Source organism: Apis mellifera, linkage group LG9, assembly GCF_003254395.2.
Source record: "Apis mellifera strain DH4 linkage group LG9, Amel_HAv3.1, whole genome shotgun sequence".
Taxonomy (NCBI): domain Eukaryota; kingdom Metazoa; phylum Arthropoda; class Insecta; order Hymenoptera; family Apidae; genus Apis; species Apis mellifera.
The window spans coordinates 3,208,702-3,230,019 of record NC_037646.1 but is presented as its reverse complement, the minus strand read 5'-3'; the positions used below and the strand labels follow the sequence as shown (position 1 = coordinate 3,230,019).

Sequence of the window (21,318 nt, the reverse complement as noted above, 5' to 3'; positions counted from 1 at the left end):
AAACGAAGAAGGAATCGTGTATCGATTTTCGAATTCTCGAATATGAATTCTCGTTCGATCTACGATTCGTTTGCACGATTCCAGGCATAGAAACGGTTAATTGATTGGCGCGCTTCTGAGGAGGTAATTAATCCTTTGGATAGAAGCGAGTTAAATTGATGATTAAATTATCCCCGCTGAAGGTAACTTTGATGGGGGTGACGTTACAAATGTGTAACGTTCAAAGTGTTTGAATGTTACGTATATCCTCTATTTACACTCGATTGTTGATCGATTGCTATTTAATACTTGGGTTAAATTAATTGATTAATCTCTAGATTCTAGTTCTCGTTGAAATATAAATAAAAATAATAATATAAAATTGTATAAATTATTAATTAAAAATATTTTTTCTTTATAAGATTTATTAGATTTAATTCAGGACACATCACTGTTTGCTTGTTAAAGATTAATAAATAAGAAGGAGCGACAGTTTGAAGATTAAAAATGATAACGTGATCGAAAAATTAATCGAATCTGTTCACTCTGACACAGACTGATTATTATTAGGAATTTATTAGCAATTTTCGCCTTTAACAGGTTCGTCGGACATTTTCGTTTCGACTTGTTCCGTTGTAAATTATTAAATGATTCTCGTTAAAAACGGATCGTTAAGAATTCTTGACGGATGTTCGTAATTAAGATAGAGAGCGATTTAAATGAATAAATGAGAAAGTTAACGTGTCAAATGTTACGTCGAAATGAAATAAGACCATTTTTGAATAATGTTATTCTTGTTATATTAGCGCATGCGACAGAGATGGTGATCGAAAACACATTGGATAACACTGCTCGACATCTGTAAACGTATTACTACAAAATCAATTATATTTCATGAACAATAGAACACACGAATAATACACAATTATATTAATCTTTGACAGATAATTATAGAGAAAATAAAAAGTTTCTCAAGTTATTCAATAATTGAATTCGTTTGGATATTAAAATAAGTATAATTGAAATTGTTAAAAATAACAATGAATATAAATTTATTTTACAGAGATATATATAAATTTTAATTCTTAATAATTTTTAGTAAAAATAATTTTTCTCAGTATTCAAATTTCTCGGTATTCAAAATTTTATCTTTCGATAAAATTAATCAAGGAAGACTTTATTTTCATGCATTAAAAAGAGACACAAGTAAATTTTATCAAATACGAACGTATGAGACGTCTGAAATGGAGAGAGCCAAAATTATTATGGAATATAAAAGCAAATGGATATATTTACATTAACTTTTTAAGCATTGTGAGATAAATAAATCGCGAGGTAAATTAATTAAAAAATAATAAACAGACGAATGTGAAAAAGAGATTAACGAAATAAATTTTAATTATTCTCTACACCATCCTTCTTAAAATTCTCTCCTTATATCAAATTAAATCGTATGTTCTAAATTTTAAATTCGATCATTTTAATCTATTTCTGTTTATTTTGCAGAGTAAAATTTTTTTTTTAAATAATTCAGTTGAATTATATAGAAGTACAATTATTACATTCAATCAGCAAAATTGAATTATATTTGTTCTTATATTAATTTGTAAAATCGAAATCATTTATTGAATTTTATTAAAACAAAATTATTACACATATATAATGTAATAATGGAAAAATAAATATGTGTATATATAACGTATATTTAAGAAATGGAGATTATTTCTATGTGAAATATTTATTTAATTTATACATATATTTATTCTCAATTGAAATAAATATTTTTATAAATTATATTTCACATAAGAATAATATTATTTTCTATTTTGATATCTTAAGAGCAAATGGTTTTTGATAATTAAATTTATTGTATCCTATTTAATTCATCTTATTTTCTAATTAATTTTATCAATTTTTATTAATTTATTAAATTTTGAATTTTAGATTATTTCTCTTTATTACATTTAAATTGGGAATCTTTATATAATCTAATTATATTAATTTTATATTTAAACTGGGTGAAAATTGGATTTTTCAAAATGAATTTCCTTTTAGATTTCTTTAAATTTCCAATAATTATATATAATAGAATTATTGTTTCTGTATTTTCAATCGATATAAATTTTTCATTTTTCTCTTTTTCCCTAAAGTCTAACAAACTAGAAAACTAATATCAAAGTTTAATGAATCTGAAACAAAAGTTCAAATCTTCCGAGACAGAAAGTAATCTCGTATTTATCTGGTTGTTATTGAAAGATAAAAAAAAAAGGGAGATTCATTGATTTAAATTATGTCAACATGGAAAATTACCTATTTTCAAGATCAAAATTGAAAATTCTATTTAATCTCTTTTTTTAAAAACTAAAATCATAACACTATATATTGAAAATATACCAATTCTTAATATTTAATAATTTATTAAAAAATATCTGCATATTGTCATCTTATATTGATATTTAGATTTTAATAAATTCACACAATATTCAAATTCACATTACTTATTTTAAGTATTTTATAAACAAAATCGAGCAATAAGATTCATTTCATTCATTGTCCACTCATGCACTCAAATTTTTTAAAATATTAATACAACATAATTACTTTTTATATTTGTTTGAAATATTGGAAAATTGGTATCTTTTCGACGCATACAAATTATCAACTCTCTGGTGCACGATCAGTAACCATAGAAAAATGTCAAAGAACACGAGGATCTCATTCAGATTGCTATCAAAACGTGGGAGTAGCCAGACTATCCTCACTAATAAAGATCTGGTGCAATCAGAGAGGAGGTCGAGCTGGTCGTGTCGCAGCTTTATTTGCAAGAAGGTTGGGCAAAGTGTGCTCCTCTGCAAGAGGAAAGTGGTAATATACGCGGAACAAGGTGAGAACGATTGTCGGGTAACAATGGCTGCAGATGGAGAGCAGATATAAATGGAGGAAGATAGGTAAAAAACATACGGTCAGTCGGTGCAGAGTGGAAGCTACGTCGAGATTGGAGAAACTAAATTGGGTCGAATGATCCATTAACCTAATTTTCTGAATATCTTGATTTAGTGAAAACCATATTAGAACTATGAGATATCATTTGATGATTGTTTTTATTTTCCAATTTTTATCCTTGTGATGACAATTGGAAAAATGACAAATACATTAATTTAATTTTATTTGAACATTCAAATAAAATTTTATATTTAATGAAAAGCAAATATTCTTATCAAAATTCTTGATGCATTACCAATTTTCCATTTTTATGAATAATCCTTTAATTTATTGTTTAGAAAACCTGATTGATTTCTAAACTGTTCTTCACACTTGATATTATCAGACACTTGCGAAAAGAAGTCGATCAAATCATAACCTAATATTATATTATGAATACGCATCTCCATATTTCTTTTTTATAATCTCTCTCGACAAAATATCGCAAAAAGAAAAATCCAAAGAGTACAAATTTTATCAAGAACCACGAGTGAAATATGCGCACATATATCCCCACAAAGGATAACGAAAAATCAATATCACCAATATCAACACGGGGTAACAAAAGAGACCAAAGTGTAAAAATTTGCGCGAAAGGAGATCGAATAATTCGGTAGAATTTTTCGGCCAAATCCAACATACCTTCGTGCGAGTTGGGCTGGATGGTGCCTCCAACTTCGCGACGCCACATGACCTTCGGTTTCGGGGTGCCGGTCGCGGCGCATCGCAACGTCACGTCGCTCCCCTCCCGCACCTCCATATCCGTGCTGGTGGAGTCGTCCAGGATATCCGGTGGTACTGAAACAATGACCACATTGCAACGACAACGAGTAGCCCGCCTCCCTCGTGTACCGAGCGCCAACCCCGTGTAACAACTGGCACGCTCGAGCGCGGCCGCCATTCGCTTGGATGGATGGCTATCTGGCCGAAATCGGCACCGATCTACCAATGTCTCGTCGTGTATTCGCAAATATTTCACACCACGAGGGGGCAATCCACACAATTCGATCGTAAAATCCGGGAATCGTTGGGATGATCGAATGAATAGTGGGACTATCAGCGATAGGATTTAGTTCAAGTATATACTTGTAAAATGGAATTTATTGTATAAAGATTCGATTAAGGAATGGATATTGTTATTATAAATAATTGTTTTATTTTTTTTGTATTTGTTGAAATGTTTCGAATCTCGAAAAATTTAATTATCGTTTGATAGTTGGAATCTTTTATGAGTTATGAAAAAAAAATAAGGAAATACAGTATATGAATTTGACGTTCAAATAAGAGTTGAAGAGTTTAAATAAACAGACTCAATATTATATCTAGTTAAACTATTGTAGTTGATGTTCATACAATTGAAATGAAGTTTGGAATTCAAATAATAAACTCAAACGAGATTCACATATTGAAAAATAATACTTGACTGATAATAATAATATTTCTAAAAAAAAAAAATTAAATAAAAATAATATCATCGAGACTATTATTTTATTTTGAAACATTTTTCTTCTGAAAATATTCATAAATTAGCAATGAATTTTTCTTTTAAATCTATTATCGATTTCGATTGTAAAAATACATGAATCTTGTTTGTCAATGTTCAAATCTACTCGAGGTACGTTTAATCCCATCACTAGCGAATACCCTTTGAAACGACGTGCTCCGATTCACCAATCTGTGTCTCTATTGTGCGGTGACGCGTTCAAGGCGCCTTCGATCAGTTGAAATCATTGCGTGTAATTCGTTTCGTTTTTGGACCAGTGTTTGAAATTACGTGACGAGCTTTTCTTTCGTGAGTTTTTTTTTTTCTTTTTACTTTTGAATCGTATTGGATTGAAATTTAATATTGGATGCCTGATGTTTTGAATGGACAGGGTAGAATTGTTATGTAGGTCTTGTTTGTAGGGAAAAAAAATATGTATGGTGGTAGCGGTGGATGTTAACAACATCGAATAGATAGAAGTTTTGGTTGTACGTGTTTTGTTGGAATTTCAAAAAAAAAAAGAAAAAAAAATGATGAACGACGTAGCTTCTTCGTAAGTTTTATTTTCACGTGTACAATTATTGTTAGTTTTATATTTGCTTGTGAAGAAGAATAAAAACGAAGAAATGGATTTAATTACTTAATTATATCTCTAACGATTTTTAAATTGCTGATTAAGTTACAGAGACAAGTTAGAAAGTTTAAATGGATGATTGACTTATTTGTTAATTCATACTATTATAGTGGAATTAGATTAAAGAAGAAAGATATTTATGAAAGTAATAAAGTATTCTTTAATGATCTACAACAAAAGTTAATCAGAATACGTGGAAATTCTGAATCTTGTAATTGTACGATTTGCATACATTCAAGGATTATTTTATTAGAATAATCTGATATAGTTAGTTTTTTGAAATCTGTATTTCACAGACCATAGAATTATCCTCATTTTTCAGATCTCCGCTTATTTATTCTAATACAATAAAAAAGAATAACATGAAAAATGATGAAAAATGAGAAATCATATCAACTATTTCTAATAAAAAAAAAAACAATTTCTTAAATTAAGAAAAAAAATTATAATATCCACGTGTTATTAATCAATATTCCTGATTATTACTAATTAATTCTTCATACCAGAAATTTCACATAATTTAACTTTTACACGAAAATTTTCCGGATGACTGTACATTAAAAACTTTTCCCCAAATCCATAAATTGAGAAAGAGGAAAAGAAATAAATTACACAAGGTTGTAAATTCAAAGAAATGAAAAAAGTTTCATAATATTTGATACGATCGGGGATTTTATACGTTTAAATTTTCCAAGGCTAAGAATTGAATGGTCCTTATCACGGTTCTCCCCGATTTCGTTTCTTTCTTTCTCGAATGTGAGGGGTGAAAGAGACAGAGCATGCCTTTGTCTCGTTGCCATCGATTCGTGATAATTGGCCACGATAATTTCGCTACTTCGATCGTTATTTCGATCCGCAGGAAGGGGAAAGGGAAAAATGTTTTGTTTCGCGCGCTGTGGAAATTAAATGGCGTACCGTGGCGCGGGATGATAACCACGAATCTTCAATTTACCGAAGGTTATAATTTCAATTTAAACGAGAAAGGCGAAAGGGACTTTATCGATTAATGTTGCAATATATACCTGCAATTTCACTTTTTAATCCTGAAAACGTTTCGGGCTTACAGTTTCATTCGTGTACTCATTTACTGAAAGTTCGAACAACGAAGGGGAAAAATATAGAAATTTATTACTGCCCGCGGAAAACTTTTTATCGATTTTTATTATAAAATGAAACGAATCGTGTTGTTTTTGCAGAAGATAAATTATTCGATCAATTGTGTCATACAAGAAAATTAATTATACAGAAAAATTACGATTTTAAATGATTCGAATTGTGTGATTTTATGGTTTTGGAAATTCGTCTTCTATTTGTGAAAAGTAGCAATTTTTTTTTGTACCAATTTAATTTATGAATTGGAAATTTTGAATTATATTTAAATTTTCTAGTATTTTCCTAGAAATTTAACCGAAAATAAGATGAAGAATCTATTTATTTATAAGGGAACCTAAAACTTAAAAAAATCAAAACTTTTGCGTGTATCTATTATTTTCAAAAGATCTTTTCTTTTTTTTTTTTATATTAAATCGTTTCATTATTCATTATAGATATTGTTTTTATAAATGAATATCAATATATATATATATATATATATATATATGTGTGTGTCGATTTTGCAAAGTGTAATTTATATTTATTAATTATACATTGATATCAATCACTGGAACATGAAACTAGATGTTATCAATAGTTTCAAAAAACTTTTAGCTTGTTATTAAAATTGAAACGTTATGTTCGTTTTTAACAACTTTCAATGTGTTCTATGCATCGTGTTTCTTTTATGCATTCGAAACAATTGATTAAAAAATAAAGGAAAAATGCTAAAAACTTCATTCAAAACATGATAAAAAATCATTTCAAAAAGCAATAAAATTAAAGCAAATTGCCCAATTTTTTAAATTTAAATAAATGAAACTATTGTGTATATATTAAAGTGAATATTAAATACATCGAATGTATATTAAACATGAAAAAAAAAAATAAAAAAAATTCGGTAAAATTTGTTAAAATAAAAATTTTCCCTACAAAATATTTGAAATTAAACTTCATCGTACATAAAATGATAATGCATTTTATCGATAAGATTTTATTTAAAAAAAAAGAAGTACTTTTTGAAAATACCTAAAAAAAAACAACTCAAGCTATTATTTTAATAGAAGTAACAAAAATTTCAATTATCGTTAGAAAACAAAATTCGATAAAATTGCTTTTAAATATTTCATATCACGAAATTCTTATACGAAACTTTCATAAAAAAAAAACTATTTTTATTCCAAATTCTTAGTAACAATATTTGGCATTACATCAAAGAAATATATACATATAAATAAAACATTTCTAAAATCGTGAAATTTGAAAATATTCGAAAGTATCGGAATCTTGACTGTCTTAGAAATTTGGCTAGCTTTACGATTCAATATTCAAAATTTTAAATTTAAAATCCAAATTTAAAAATTTGAAATTCAAAGATCCGACGAAATTCAAAATTCAAAGTTGAACAAGCTTATTTGCGATATTTTTGCATATTGAAATAAAATATTATCATCCATAATAACATAGTTTGAGATACTTTAAATCCTAATTATATTCAAGAAATTTTATTTAAAATATTTGATAAAATATAATAAATTATTACCGGAATAAAAGATAATAAAGAAAGTATTGTAAAAGAAACTAAGTTATATCGCTTGAAGTTTAGAATTTCGATTTTAAAGTTTTTACTTCTTTCATCCTCGACTAGTCGTGTCATATCCAAAGAGCTTTTTAAGAACAAGGTAGAAATTAGTTTTTAATGATCTTTAGAAACCCGTATACTTGACAAACGATTCAAAGCCCGGAGAAAACTTTCCCACAGACACAGATGCTATTGCAGCTATTTTTTTTTTAAAAAACCTGCACCAAGTTTGCACTAAAAGAGAGATTATATCTTTTAAAGTTAATGAACCGTTAATTAGTTGAAAATGAAAAAGAAAGAGTCCAATATTTCGAGTTAAATAATATAAATAATTTGAGAGAAATTAAAAATTTAGAATCATTTTCATTTTCCTTTTTATATCTAAATTTTTGTTAAATTAGTGCTATAGATTTAATCAATAGTATCATTTTTTTATTAATTTAATTTTCTTTGATACATTTTTTACGGAATAATTATTCTAATTAATTAAAGAAATTAATTTATAATTTCTACGGAACATATTAATGATTCTAATTCTTTGAATAGTTAAACGAATAAAAATAAATATAGAAAAATATTATTATTAATTTTATTGTGTAATTCTTACAAATAATTTTTCAAAAGTATTTTATTCTAAAGTATTATGACTGACATTTTCAATTATTAAATCAATAGGTATCTTTAACGATTTATGGATCAAAATATTCTTCTCTCAATATATACTTCAAGAATATCAAATATATCTATATCGATCAAAATTTATAAAGATAAGGAATATTTCAAGTTAATTATAGATCATCATCAATTATTAATCATCTTCCAGAGATAAAAACACTAAAGGGAAAATATTCATAAATCTTTACTAATTATATCCTTATATGAAGATCACCATTAAGGATAACACTTTTCTAAAAAGCTCTCTTTCTCTTTCTTTTTTCCTATGCACTGAATTCTCAAAGACGTGTCCAGAAGATGAAACAGTTTGAGAACGAACTTTTCACAAAAAAAGAGCGTGAATTTTTCATCCAGCTCTCTCCCAATGCAACTCTTATGCAATTTTTTATCCTGATTGGAATGATAGAATAGTGTTATAGGCAGAAATTTCGGCCATATTGAATTATCAAATCGAAATCAAATCAAATAAACAAGCATCAAAAATATAAACGCGTATTAAATGTTTAAAGTTACTTCATATCGAATTAATATGATAATCAGGTTATATTGCTTATAATAAATGTTGAGATATTATTTTCATTTATTTTAGAATCACGGATGATCATTTTTATTTATATCTCGTATCTCGAAGAGATTTATCCTTGGTACCGTAAAATTAATAATATTATCAAAGCAATAATTTTCGTTTTTAAAAATGGAACGTGTAGAAATGTGGTTTTCTTTATGAGTAATGCTTCTTCGAGGCTATAAATATGACAAGATTACTTCGAAACAAAAAAAAAAAAAATCAAATTTTTGTGAAATTGAAATTAATGATACTTAATACAATTTAGTTTAATAAAACATCATGAACAATATTCATTATGTAACAAATTAATTTTTGCCAATCATTCGAGGTTATTCAAATTTTTGCAATGATTTTAAATTTTGTATTTTTATAATTATTAAAATATGAAGGCGACAAAATTAATATTGGTTTTCGTTCAGATACAGATATATTTACAATTAATGTATTCTCACAATACTATTTTAAATCTAATTATGCCTGTATAACACAGAATATATTTAGTATACACTGTGTAGGATTTCTATTTCACACAGGTTCTAATTTATAATATATTATCACCATCGACAATTCTAATAATTAATCCTTTCATATTCGACGTTTCGTATTCGAAATATTGTATTTTAATTAAATTTCTAAATGACGAATACAAAAATTTTCTCGTAATCTTAAATTTGATTTTGAAATACGTCATTGTATAGATCTTACATTTTATACAAGATATTTCATATTATGTCGAATGAATTATTATATTTTATAAATTAATATATTTATTGTTACATCGAATCTTCATATTTATGCGTAAAAAAAAATCAATTATACATTCGTACTAATAGAAAAATTATTCATCCTGACAAATGGAGCGATCGTGTACTTCCATGCGACCATTTAAAAATCGTGGGTGGTGTTTATTAACGCTCGTAGAATCGGAACTTGAGCTCATTTATTTCCCTTCTTTGATTTCGTATCAGACAGATCAGGAATTTAAATAACTTTCTTATAAAAAAAAGAAATGTGGAAGGCTATTAAGTATATATTTTGTCATTCATTAATCTTTATTTAACTTCTTTACATCATAATTTAGAGTAAAATTTAATGAAACGAGATAAAATTTCTAATGATTTATTCTTATTCTACAATATATTTCTTTATCAGATACCAAATAACAGATTGGATCATTTTCATATTTGATAAACTTTCGAATATTAAGAAATTAAAATTTTTTTTTTAATATTGAAAATATAAATTCTTATTGAATATCATTGAAACGATTAATTAATTAACTTTATTAAATTACTTTTAGTATCAAATATTTATTTATCTATTATTATTATTATTTTTTTTTTTAGAAAATGAAAATACGTTTACAAAATTAAAATTCCAAACATAAGCTAAATTATCTATTAGATTATATAATATCACTTAAAAAGTTTCTTTATTTTTAGAATTAGGACGCAGGATATCACGATAAAACTAGTATGCAAAATTTGCATTCATTTCCATATCGTATAACGTAAATCGCACTACAACTTTGAACATATTAATTTTTTTGACTCTAAATAGAATCCTTATTTTTTTTCTTTTTATCCAAGGAATATTATCTATCTTAAAAAAAAAACGAATTACAATTTTTTTTCCTCGCTTCGTACATACAATACATACAAAAAACTGTATCCAACCGTGTTTTACCCCGATTGACAAACGCACAAAAACACTTTGTGTTACAGAGATATCGAATTTCCATTTGTACCATCTCATCGTAACTACTACTACTGCATAATCGAGGAGGAATAATCGTGAATTATTTTATCGACGATGCATCGCAACTAAATTATTAAACTTTTCTTTATCGATGCAATTCACAATTTACGGGGGGGAAAAATATAACTTGTACGTCGGGCATCGTATAATGGGAATAAAACGAATAACAAATTTTCCGTGGAAAATCAAGTAAACGCGGGGCCATCGAGCAAAAAAAAGCAATTGGGCCGGAGAAAAATATCAAGCTACGCGTATGCGCAATTCATTTCTGGCAAACGGAGCGACAAAAAACCTTCTCGTATCCGCAGATAGTATATTTATTGATACTGCGAAACAATTGCGTCGAATTTATTATTTCGCACGTGTTTCGCTTGACAACGTGCTGCTCCGGTTCCTCACTTTCTTTTTTCTTCTTCTTTCGCGCAACTTTCCCCTTCCCCCCTTTCTCATCCCAGATTGCGCGAAACATCCGTTCCATTTGCGAAATGAACGGGTTACTGTAAATCTTTAAGACAACGAAAACATGATGCAATGTTTAGGAATATTTTTCACTGGTGAATCGATAAAAATTCTTTTCTAAATATCAATTAAATAATTATTAGTTGTTAATTAATTATGAGGGAAAAATAATAGTATTTTACTAATTATATGATTATATTATATATGCTATATTCGACCATCAATATTCATTGCTCACTTTTCCACTAATAAAATAGAAGAAAATAGCAAACAACGAGAATATCATTGTAAAGAAGAAAAATTCCATTCCACAAAAATATTAAAAAATTTCACGGAGGATATAATAATTAGTATGGACGAGCGAGGGAGGAGATATATTATAAAAACTTTACATTAGAGAAATAAGACTAATTAAAAGGGAGAAAGAAAAGTAGGAAATGAACGAAAGGACGTCGTGCTTTCCCCGTCCATCTTGCTTCTTTAAGGCTCGTAGAAAAACATTTCGTGCCTCGCATAATAATTCCCCCAACACGTGCGAAAATTCAAACTGCCAACATCCCCTCCCAACACGCGAAATATCATCATCAACCCCAAAGTTTCCTTCACTTCCAAAAAAATAATAATAAATCCTCTCCATCCCCATGTATACACAATAATAATAATTAAACCGATTAAAACTATAAGAGTTGATTCTCGTATCATCGCCTCTAATCCCGCGATACAATCAAATCCCAAAATTCTCGAGCCGATCGAACACATAATTCACGGTGCGCGACACCTTACTAAGAGTAGTAAACGCGATAAAGGAAGGAATTTAACGAGGGTTGTACCCGATAAACTTAAGAGCTTGCCAAGAGGGAGGCAGCGTGGAAATTATTGCTCAAGTGTGGGGCACGCTTCGGTTTGTGTCCACTGGACTAATGGAATTTCGGGAATTCCATTTGAAAGTTAATCGCGTGTCCCCCTCCCTCCCGCGGAGAGCATTTAATTACTCGCAGAAACGGTCCCCCTAACTTATTTACGCGTGTCCAACAACAACTCCACGCTGCTTCCATGCAAATATAATCTTGCCCCGTTTACGAATTCATCAGCGCCCTCTCGCTCGTCCAGCTGTTCGCCGGCTAAACGGTGAATTATGCAAACTATGTACGACATATGGAGAAGGAGGACGAGGACGAGGAGGAGGAGGAGGAGGTTCTTTTCCTCGCGCAAAAATTTCGCTCGATCGATCATCGAGCGAAAGAGTTTAAGGGATAGCGCGATTTCCTGTATGCGACCCTCCACCTCTGTGTTCTGACGCCTCGCGAAATGGCGGCTTTCGTCGACCGATCGTCGAACGCCGATAAAGAAGAAATTTAACAAGGGGTTAGGTGGGTTGTTCCCCTGGCTCACGTTCTGCCGTGCTCAGCGACTGGTAAATGGGCTTGTTGCGGGGAGAGAGAGAAGGGATTACCGGGCAGTTATTAGGGCGAGTCGAGCCAGGAAGGTGTTTAATAGCCCGCGCCAAGAGTACAATCACGAGCAAGGAGGTTTCGGTACAAGGTGTGCACTTTACATATATTTGCATCCCACCGCGGCAAATTCGACATCAATCTAGGGGCGCGAGCCCTCAGGTGTCTCTATCTTGGCCGACCGGACTATTTCCACCCCTTGATTACGCTGTCTCGAATTCGCGTTTCCACGCTAAACGGCTTCCTTTGTGCCCTTTGTTCCATCCCTGCGGGTGGTCCTCTTTCTCTTGCTTTTTTTTTTCCTTCTTTTTTTTAGTTCCAGGAGAAATTTACAAGGGATGGGTGTTGGGTTTGGCTCGAAGACAGGTCTACTACGCTTTGAGAGAGTGTAGGGAAAGTTGTGTATGTGTGTGTGTACACGGTGGATTTGTGATTATGTGGATTTATAGCCTGAGACTCATTTGCAACCTCGTTAAAATCGTGGTTAGTGTTAATTGGTCCTTGTGTACGGAGTGTTAGAGAATAAAGGTCTTATTTTATTTTTATTTTCTTTTTGTAAGAGTTTATACTTATATATTTAGCGAGTTAAAGTTTAAAAGTTCTAGTTGTTCTTTTAGAATGTAATGTCATTAAACGTTTTTCTGTATTGTGCAATTTTGTAGTTTAATTGTTAGATGTATTAATTGATATAATTTTTTGTATAATACGATTTTATTTTTTCTGGTGGTCAAATTTCTATTATTTTTATCTAGACTTTTCACAAAATTTAACTCGTTAATATCGAATTATGAAAAGATTCGTCATTTCAGATTAAAATTAATCCACTTGCTTTATAATTCGATCGAAAAATTAATCAATTTTATGGAAAGAGCTTATAATAAAAGTAATATTTAAAGACATTAAAATATCAGTGTTGGTCTAAATTAATGTAAAGATATTCAATTCCTGCGCGATAAAATATTAGCATTTAAATTACTATTACGTGACAAAAGATTTTCCTTGTTATTTCCAAAAATTGTCACATTATAAACTTTCGAAATTTTCCATAACTTCTTTTATGTGTATCAGGAAATAATTCGAAATGCAGATATCAAAGTATTCTCGTTATAAAATCAATAAAAGTATTATTTATTGATTTCAATATGGCGATTGCTATATTTTCATGAACGAAAAACTTTTTCTTACATTATTATAAAAATAATGTGGAAAAGAATAATTAAAATCAATAGTTTTTCCTATTTCAAGATAAGAAATTATCCAAATCGTATCCATTTAAAATCTAACCTAGTTTAACAAGCGCAACCAGTGATTGTAAACAATCTAACTTAAATTAAACATAATCTACTTCGCTTCGCAAAATATGCGAGGAGTAGCACAAATAAAACTAGAATATCCATCACGTTGTAAACTCGATCTAACCTAAACATAACCTAAACTTAATACAAACCAAATTTCGACCTGAATCAAAGACTCTTCGAAGATGTATTAACGTCTAAAAATAAAACCAAAGGCATACAGAATTAAAAGATCGAGATTGGCTCTTATTTATTAAATTATTCCAAGAATTTGAAGAAATTTTCCATAAAAAGAAAATTCTACTTTTATTTAAATGATTCCTCTCACAAAATAATCACTTTTGCCACATCCTTCCTTCTTTCCAATCACGATACTCTTATGCTATACTTCATCACTGCTAAGCATTGCCCTGGTCAGCGAGACAAACTACCAACGAAATAATCAGGGATTAAATATCGGTGCAATCACGCGACCGGAGAGACACCAGTGCGGATTCTAAGGCGACCGTAAGTTGGGGTAAGTTTGACAAGTTGGCGGTAACAGGAACGGTGGTACCAAGTGCCAAGAAAGTTGTGCGGGAGGAAGGATCGGTTGATGCATGGCCACGGAAGAGGGATGCCGTCCAAGGGAAGGTGTTCCGCGGGGCCAAGGCTGAGTTACGAACACACGGAAAACGCTGATTCCGAGTTTCCCAAGGAGGACCGAGGAAAGATGGCGCGGAAGATTTGTGCGGGTTTCCACGGCGCGTTACAAGTTCAACCTGTGCCATCTCGTAGATTCAAATATTTGCTGTAATGACGCGGCCATCCAGCTTGAGAGCAACAGCACAGAGCGTGAATTCGATACTACCGAAATCTGAATAACAGTGAGCGTAAATTATGAATTCCTTCTTCGTTGCGGAATGATCCTTATTAAACTTAGCGAAAACGGTGGAGTATTTGTTTGGCTGATAGAAGAGGAGATTTTGGGGTTCCGCGTTGGTTTTTGTCGATTGTGAATTTGATGAAAATAGCGGTTGATTGTGAGGATATTGTAGTGCAACGGTCCTCAAATGATAGAGAAGAATGGAATTACATTCGCATGAATTCTATTCGTATAAGAGACATTTTAATAATGCTTATGGTTATTTAAATTTTGGTCGATTCTTCTATTAAATGGATTACTTGCACTATTTGTACAAAAGTCTGAAATAATAAAGAAAGATAGGAATGAAGTTAAAAATCAGTAAAAGAAACAGAGTGAGCTTTTTATATTATATTTTGGATTAAGTTGATTTTAATGGTATCCATTTATGAGAATTTAGAATCACTTGAGAGGGTTTATGTAATTTCATTTCATCATGGTAGAAAAAATTGGGGGGGGAAAAAAATAATAAAGATAATGGATGAAAGATAGGGTTAATTTTAAAGATTAAGAAATTTTTAGGAATTTGGGTATAATCTTTATAATATTTTATAACCAAACAGAATTCAAACTATAGAGTTTTATAGCAATGGATATTTCTGCAGGTAATGTATTGTGTGCAGCAATAGATGTATTGGAGTTTTTAATTAATTGACGAATGGACCATATCTGTTAGGCAATTAATCATACAAAACATAAATGATTGAATAATGCTTACAAAAATTCCTAAACTTTTTCACATTGGTTAGTACATTTTCTCAGTTATTAAAATTTTTATAAAAATATCAAGAATTATAGTAAATTTAATAGAATAAGATTCTTGAAGAATCATTAAAATTTGTTAAATTTTAAATACAATTCATTAAAATCATAGTCAATATTTGTTATTATTTATAACTCTTTATTTATATTATATTTATAAAATATCATCTTAATTTAATTTAATTTAATAAACAGTTATTATTTGAAATTAAAATTATATTTTATATTTCAAATATATATTATTGATTTCATTGTTTCAAATGATAATATGAGATAATTATTTGAAATAATATTTAAAATATCATAAAATTCACAGTTTTAATAAAAACAATAATATCAGACTCTGTTTTATATTTGATAATTATTATGAATATTGTTCGTAATTTCCTGCGAAATAATGATACAACTTTTATATTTTTTCGAGGATTATTGTTTTCCTTAAATTTGAAATGAGTATAAACAATAATGTATCTTTTATTTCAATTTTAAATAACATTTGCTAAAAAAGTTTAAATATAAATATGAAATCACGATTCCACGAATATTTGGAATTTTTGCAGTAAATACTTGTTGTACGATCTGATAGTTGACTTCACTTATTGAATGTCATCCCTCCTTTCGTACGAAAGTAGACGTCTAAAAGTTGAACTTTTCAAAAACTTGATTACACCATTTCCTGATATTTCGGTAAACTTCATATAAAAAGTTGTATTACATTTTCCGTCATACATGTTCGAAAATAGAAATTCAATAATTACAATGAATTAATTTTCACAAAGAAACAAATTCTAATAAAATAGAATATACTTGATGGAATATTAACAAATTCCTAAATCCGAATTTTTATTTATTTATACCTCGCTATAATTTTTATTTATATACACTTCTTTAACGTTTATTTTAAAACTCACGAAAGTTGTAAAAATGCTTCCAAAGGAAATACGAACGGCCGTGTAATAAATATTCCTATATATTTATTTCCTGAATTATTCATTTATTTACTTGGAAAATTATTTATCATTGAAAAAAAAAAATAAATAAACAGTTGATTACCGACTACTTCGAGGAATCCAGTGTTGCTGGACATCGGGTCGGTGTTAACTTGGCACATGTACCATCCCCTGTCCGTCTCTTTGGTGTCCCGAATGTGAAGGCACCACCTACGATGACCGCTATGTGTCACGGCGATCCGATGATTCTTCGTAATGACGTGCGTTGCTATAGTGAGTATTGTCTGTGTGTCGACGCGTAGCCACGCCACCTGTCAAACAGAAGAAGAAAGAATTTTTATTTATACGTTCAATTTTCAATTCGATCCGAGACATTAAGCACCATCGACCAATTGTACACAATCGAATACAAACGGAGGAGCGTATCCCCTTTGAAAGGTTAATTTAACTTGAAACGCGTCCCGCCGTGGAACTTGGGCAAAATTAAACTCGTTATATTCGTCGGCAATGTTGTTATCTAATTTTACTAACTTCGAAGAATTTCACTCGTCGTGACGTCGTGATATAGTTTTAGACGTCGAAGAAAGGAGGAATCAATTTACTTATGAATTTCCAAGCGGGACTGGTTCTTTGAAATTTATAATTATTCATTTTTAATTGCCACGTGTTATTTATAAACAGATTAGAGAATTATATTTTTTACGGATAAAAAAGGATGGAACAAACGTATCTTTAAATTAAAGAAGTACGAGTTATTAATAATTTCGTGTCTCTTTTCTTTCGTAACTTGATTTAAATTTTTTAAACATTCAACATTCCTTTGTTCCATCGAACAAAAAAACTCCTTCGTACTTACAAGCTGCAACAAATGATTTATTATATTCCCCCGCGTTAATAACTGACGAAATATTCAGATAATTTTTCCCCGAGAACAGGATAACAAATTCAACGAATTCATAATAATAATAATAATAATACGTATCATTTTGACGTGTATTACACGCGAAACAAAGCTAATATATTCATTTATATGAACCAATTTTCGCAATTTCACACGTGGAATCCAGTCGATATATCGAGACGGTCGTCTTCGCGGTTCGATTGAAAATTAAAAAAAAAAAAAAAAAAAAAAAACACGACCACCAATGTACATTCTATAAATACATCAACGAGCGACAACCAATCCGAACACAAGCGGAATCCTCTTCGTTCGAAAATAATTCATAGCTGGACGGGAAGGGGGGGGGAGAAACGCGGATATAAAAAAAAATATAAACGCAACGAGGATCTGTTCAAAGCCGACAACAACACGCGATTGTCGCGATCCAAATCAAAAGAAATAACAATTTATCTGACCTAGATGCCGCACGCGTCATCTCCAACCATCTCCACCTCTCCAACACCGCTTACAATCTACATGCATCACAAAAATGTATACGTTCCCTTGTTTTATTCAATCTCGACCACTTTCGTTTCCTACTATCCGTGTATTACTTTGGAACACGCATTGTCCCGTTGGCGGCCAAGACATTTTGTTAAAAGTATACCGCGTATTCTTCGTAAACGAGAGCGAGAAATTTCGTGGAGAAACAAATCCCCTCATACGGGGGGGCTATATATTTACAAACGTTCCACCACTTTTTTCCCCCTCTTCTGTCCTCCTTCTCGTTATTCCTTCTGGAACATTTCCCAATCCCCTCCCTCTTTCCGTCTCGGCCGCCGCAAACTCTGGTTTCCACTCCTTTTTTTTTTTTTTTTTTCGTTTCTTTTTGTCGCCATCGTCTCTCAGTGACTCATTGTCCAAGGTACTGCGACAATGTGCTCCGTGTTACAAAACTGTACTCGTTACGTAGAAAGGAAAAACTTGGGCCGTACAAACACCGTAATACACTCGTCGACGTTTTAAAGCGCGTATTTCCTCGCTTCCGCTCCCCTTCCCCTTCTATCCTGTATTCCGGGAGAGCTTTGTTGTTTCCCGCTTGATTTCTTCTTCCGCGGGAAGACACATCCACTTCATCCGCTGCATCCTCGCCTCGGCCCCCGTGGGCGATACAAATGTAACCACGTTCCATCCACGCGTGTACAGGGTGGTTCGTCGTAATTATTTCGCCGGTAGCAAAATTTGAGAAAGCTCTTACTTAATTTTTTTTTCTTCCAAATTTTATAAACTCCAAGTTATACAGTAAAATATATTTGATACGATGTTTATGTTCTCCTTCTGTTTCTTTTTTATAATAAGTTTTATGAGGTTCGAGATAAAATATCTGGGGAACTAATGATTCTTTTTGGAGTAACAGGTAAGTTAATACTGCGTTAATAATTGAATTGGAAAAAATGTTATAAAAGTGAATCGAGATGGTAATATCTTACGAAACCACCCTGTATATGGATGGTTTACGTGCGTGTGTATGTTATATACAAAGACACGTGAATAGATTTTTATCCGCCTTTATCTCGTGACGCGCGAGTACGCCTCCCCAGTATCCGTGGAAAGGGGCGAGAAAGAGAACGTTTTCCGAAGGTTTCGCGAGGTTCTTTAATAGAACAAGGGGAAGAGGCGCGAAGCGGACCGCCACCCCGAGAAAGACGTTTTCCAAAGACAAGCGAGGAAGGTTGAAGAGAAGAAAAGGAAGAAAGCGAGGGTGGCGGAGGAAACTTGCAAATCGTGCCCGCCTCCAATGTTAGCTCAACGTAGTTTACCGAGTCTATTGTTTAGCGGATGAAAAATATAGCTTGAGATGGCGTTTGCGGTTTTTCACTAAAAAAACTATTAATTTAATGATTAAGTTTATTATTTTTGTGTATTTGAGGATGATTGAATTTTAAATATTGGGAGAGGAATACGAAAGTGACGATTAAAAGAATGAAATTAGTAATCTTTTTCGTGTTTTTTTTATAAAAATATCGATCAACTTACGTGATCAATATGATAGTTTGTTTTATGATATTTTGCAAATGAAATTTTTTCTTCGCGATAAAATTTAATAAACCAAGATAGGTTTGTTTCTTCGTTGTTTTTTTTTTATAATAAGGAAATTTTTATAAATTTTTAGAAATGGAACAATCGAATTGAGGAACATTTTAATTAAATTGTTTCTTTTCTTCGATTAAATTAAATATAATATTTTTCGAATTCAATCACGTGATTGGATGATAAAAGTTGATAACAAAGTACTTGTTTGTAAATTTCAATAAAATATTCTTTAATAATTGTACAAACATTATCCGATATATTATTTGAATCGAAATTCATTCGATATTAATTACAAAATAAAATTGTAATTATAAAGAAAATTTAAAAAAAAATTAATTTCTGTATACGTAATCAGCGTAAAGTATAGTTGAATTTTTCGAGATTCGAGAAGATAAAGATTATGATGATTTTCTTCAAGAACCATCGAGTTGAAAATCCTTATTTCAAATCTTACAAAAGAATTGTTCGATCGAATAAACTCGGAATACGGAGATTTCTGAGATTTTTATTGAACTTTTTACAAAGACAAACTTTTTCTTTAAATGAACGTTAAAAAAAATGAGAGAATAAAGTTTTGGTTAATTTAATATCTTTTTGTGTATTCTTCTATATATGAGTGAATAAGATACAAGAATTTGATACATATATAACATTTTTTTTAATACAATTATTTTACATTTCAATGATTATCATCAGCAAAAAAGAATAAACTTATCACTTTAATTTATTACATGTTTATATATTTTATTTATTTATATAATCTTATTCGTATATCAAATCGTTCATTAAATTCTATTCGCTCTATTCATAATATTAATTAGAGTAAATATTATTAATTTTTTGCCTTTGCAATAATACTTGTTAAAAGTGTAATTTCTTGTCTTTACTGAAATAATATATACTAAGTCGAATGATTTGCCATTATTTCAGATTCCACTTCGAGCTAAAGTAGTCGATTCAATTTTTCATTTTATCGTGATTTTTAAAGTGCTATCCTTTTAGACCATATTGGACGAAACTGGACGAAATGAGTCGAAGGTATAGATAGCGTGAGGAAAGTGAAAATAAAATAAAATATATATCGATTATAATCTATTTTATTCGTATTTATTTTACACAATAAATGAATTTTTATATATTATTTTAATTTTTTGTAAAATAATAATTTATGAGATAGGAAAGAAAATTGACGTAAAATATAAATTTAAACGAGAACGAATAGAGAATTATAACAGAATGTTATATGCATTGTGAATAATACAATATCAAATTTAACGTGGGATATATAGAATTACAATTTTTTAGTACAAAAAAAATCTCCTTTTCGAGCAAATAGAGTTTGAAAAATTGTCAAACACACGTGAAAATTGGCTAATTCTTCATTCAATACGAGTGAATAATCGGTAGCAAGTTATTCTACATGTCAAAATAGATATAAAAAAGTGTAGAATAAAACTTTTTCATTTGAAAGGTTCGTTTTCCAGAAAATCGAATTTCGATATTCATCGAGTACGTACGCATGTATCTGATTCACTCCTAACCGAATGTTTTTTGAATTCTATTTTTTAGTCAAAACTAAAAGGTTAAATAATAAAAAAATTTTCGACTTATTCTTCTATTTTATTTGACTTATCATTTCATAAAATACGAAAAATTTATTAGATAATTTATTATGTTTCTTCAATTTAAAGAAAAATCTACAAACTCTACGAAATTAATTTAAAACTTAGAACTAAATAAAAGAAGTAAAAATATATTAAATATTCTTAT

At 30.0% G+C, this 21,318-nt stretch overlaps 1 protein-coding gene across 3 annotated transcripts in view; it reads right to left on the bottom strand.

The window, feature by feature from the left end:
• LOC413555 (lachesin-like) overlaps window positions 1-21,318 on the bottom strand; it is a 164,730-nt gene that overhangs the window by 25,821 nt on the left and 117,591 nt on the right. For all 3 annotated transcript variants that reach the window (XM_006558348.3, XM_026442857.1, XM_006558349.3), the window contains exons 3-4: window positions 16,678-16,885; window positions 3,604-3,759 (exon numbers count right to left, since the gene is read on the bottom strand). In XM_006558348.3, the coding sequence (XP_006558411.1) occupies window positions 3,604-3,759; window positions 16,678-16,885 (364 nt within the window). The remainder of the gene's footprint in view (window positions 1-3,603; window positions 3,760-16,677; window positions 16,886-21,318) is intronic.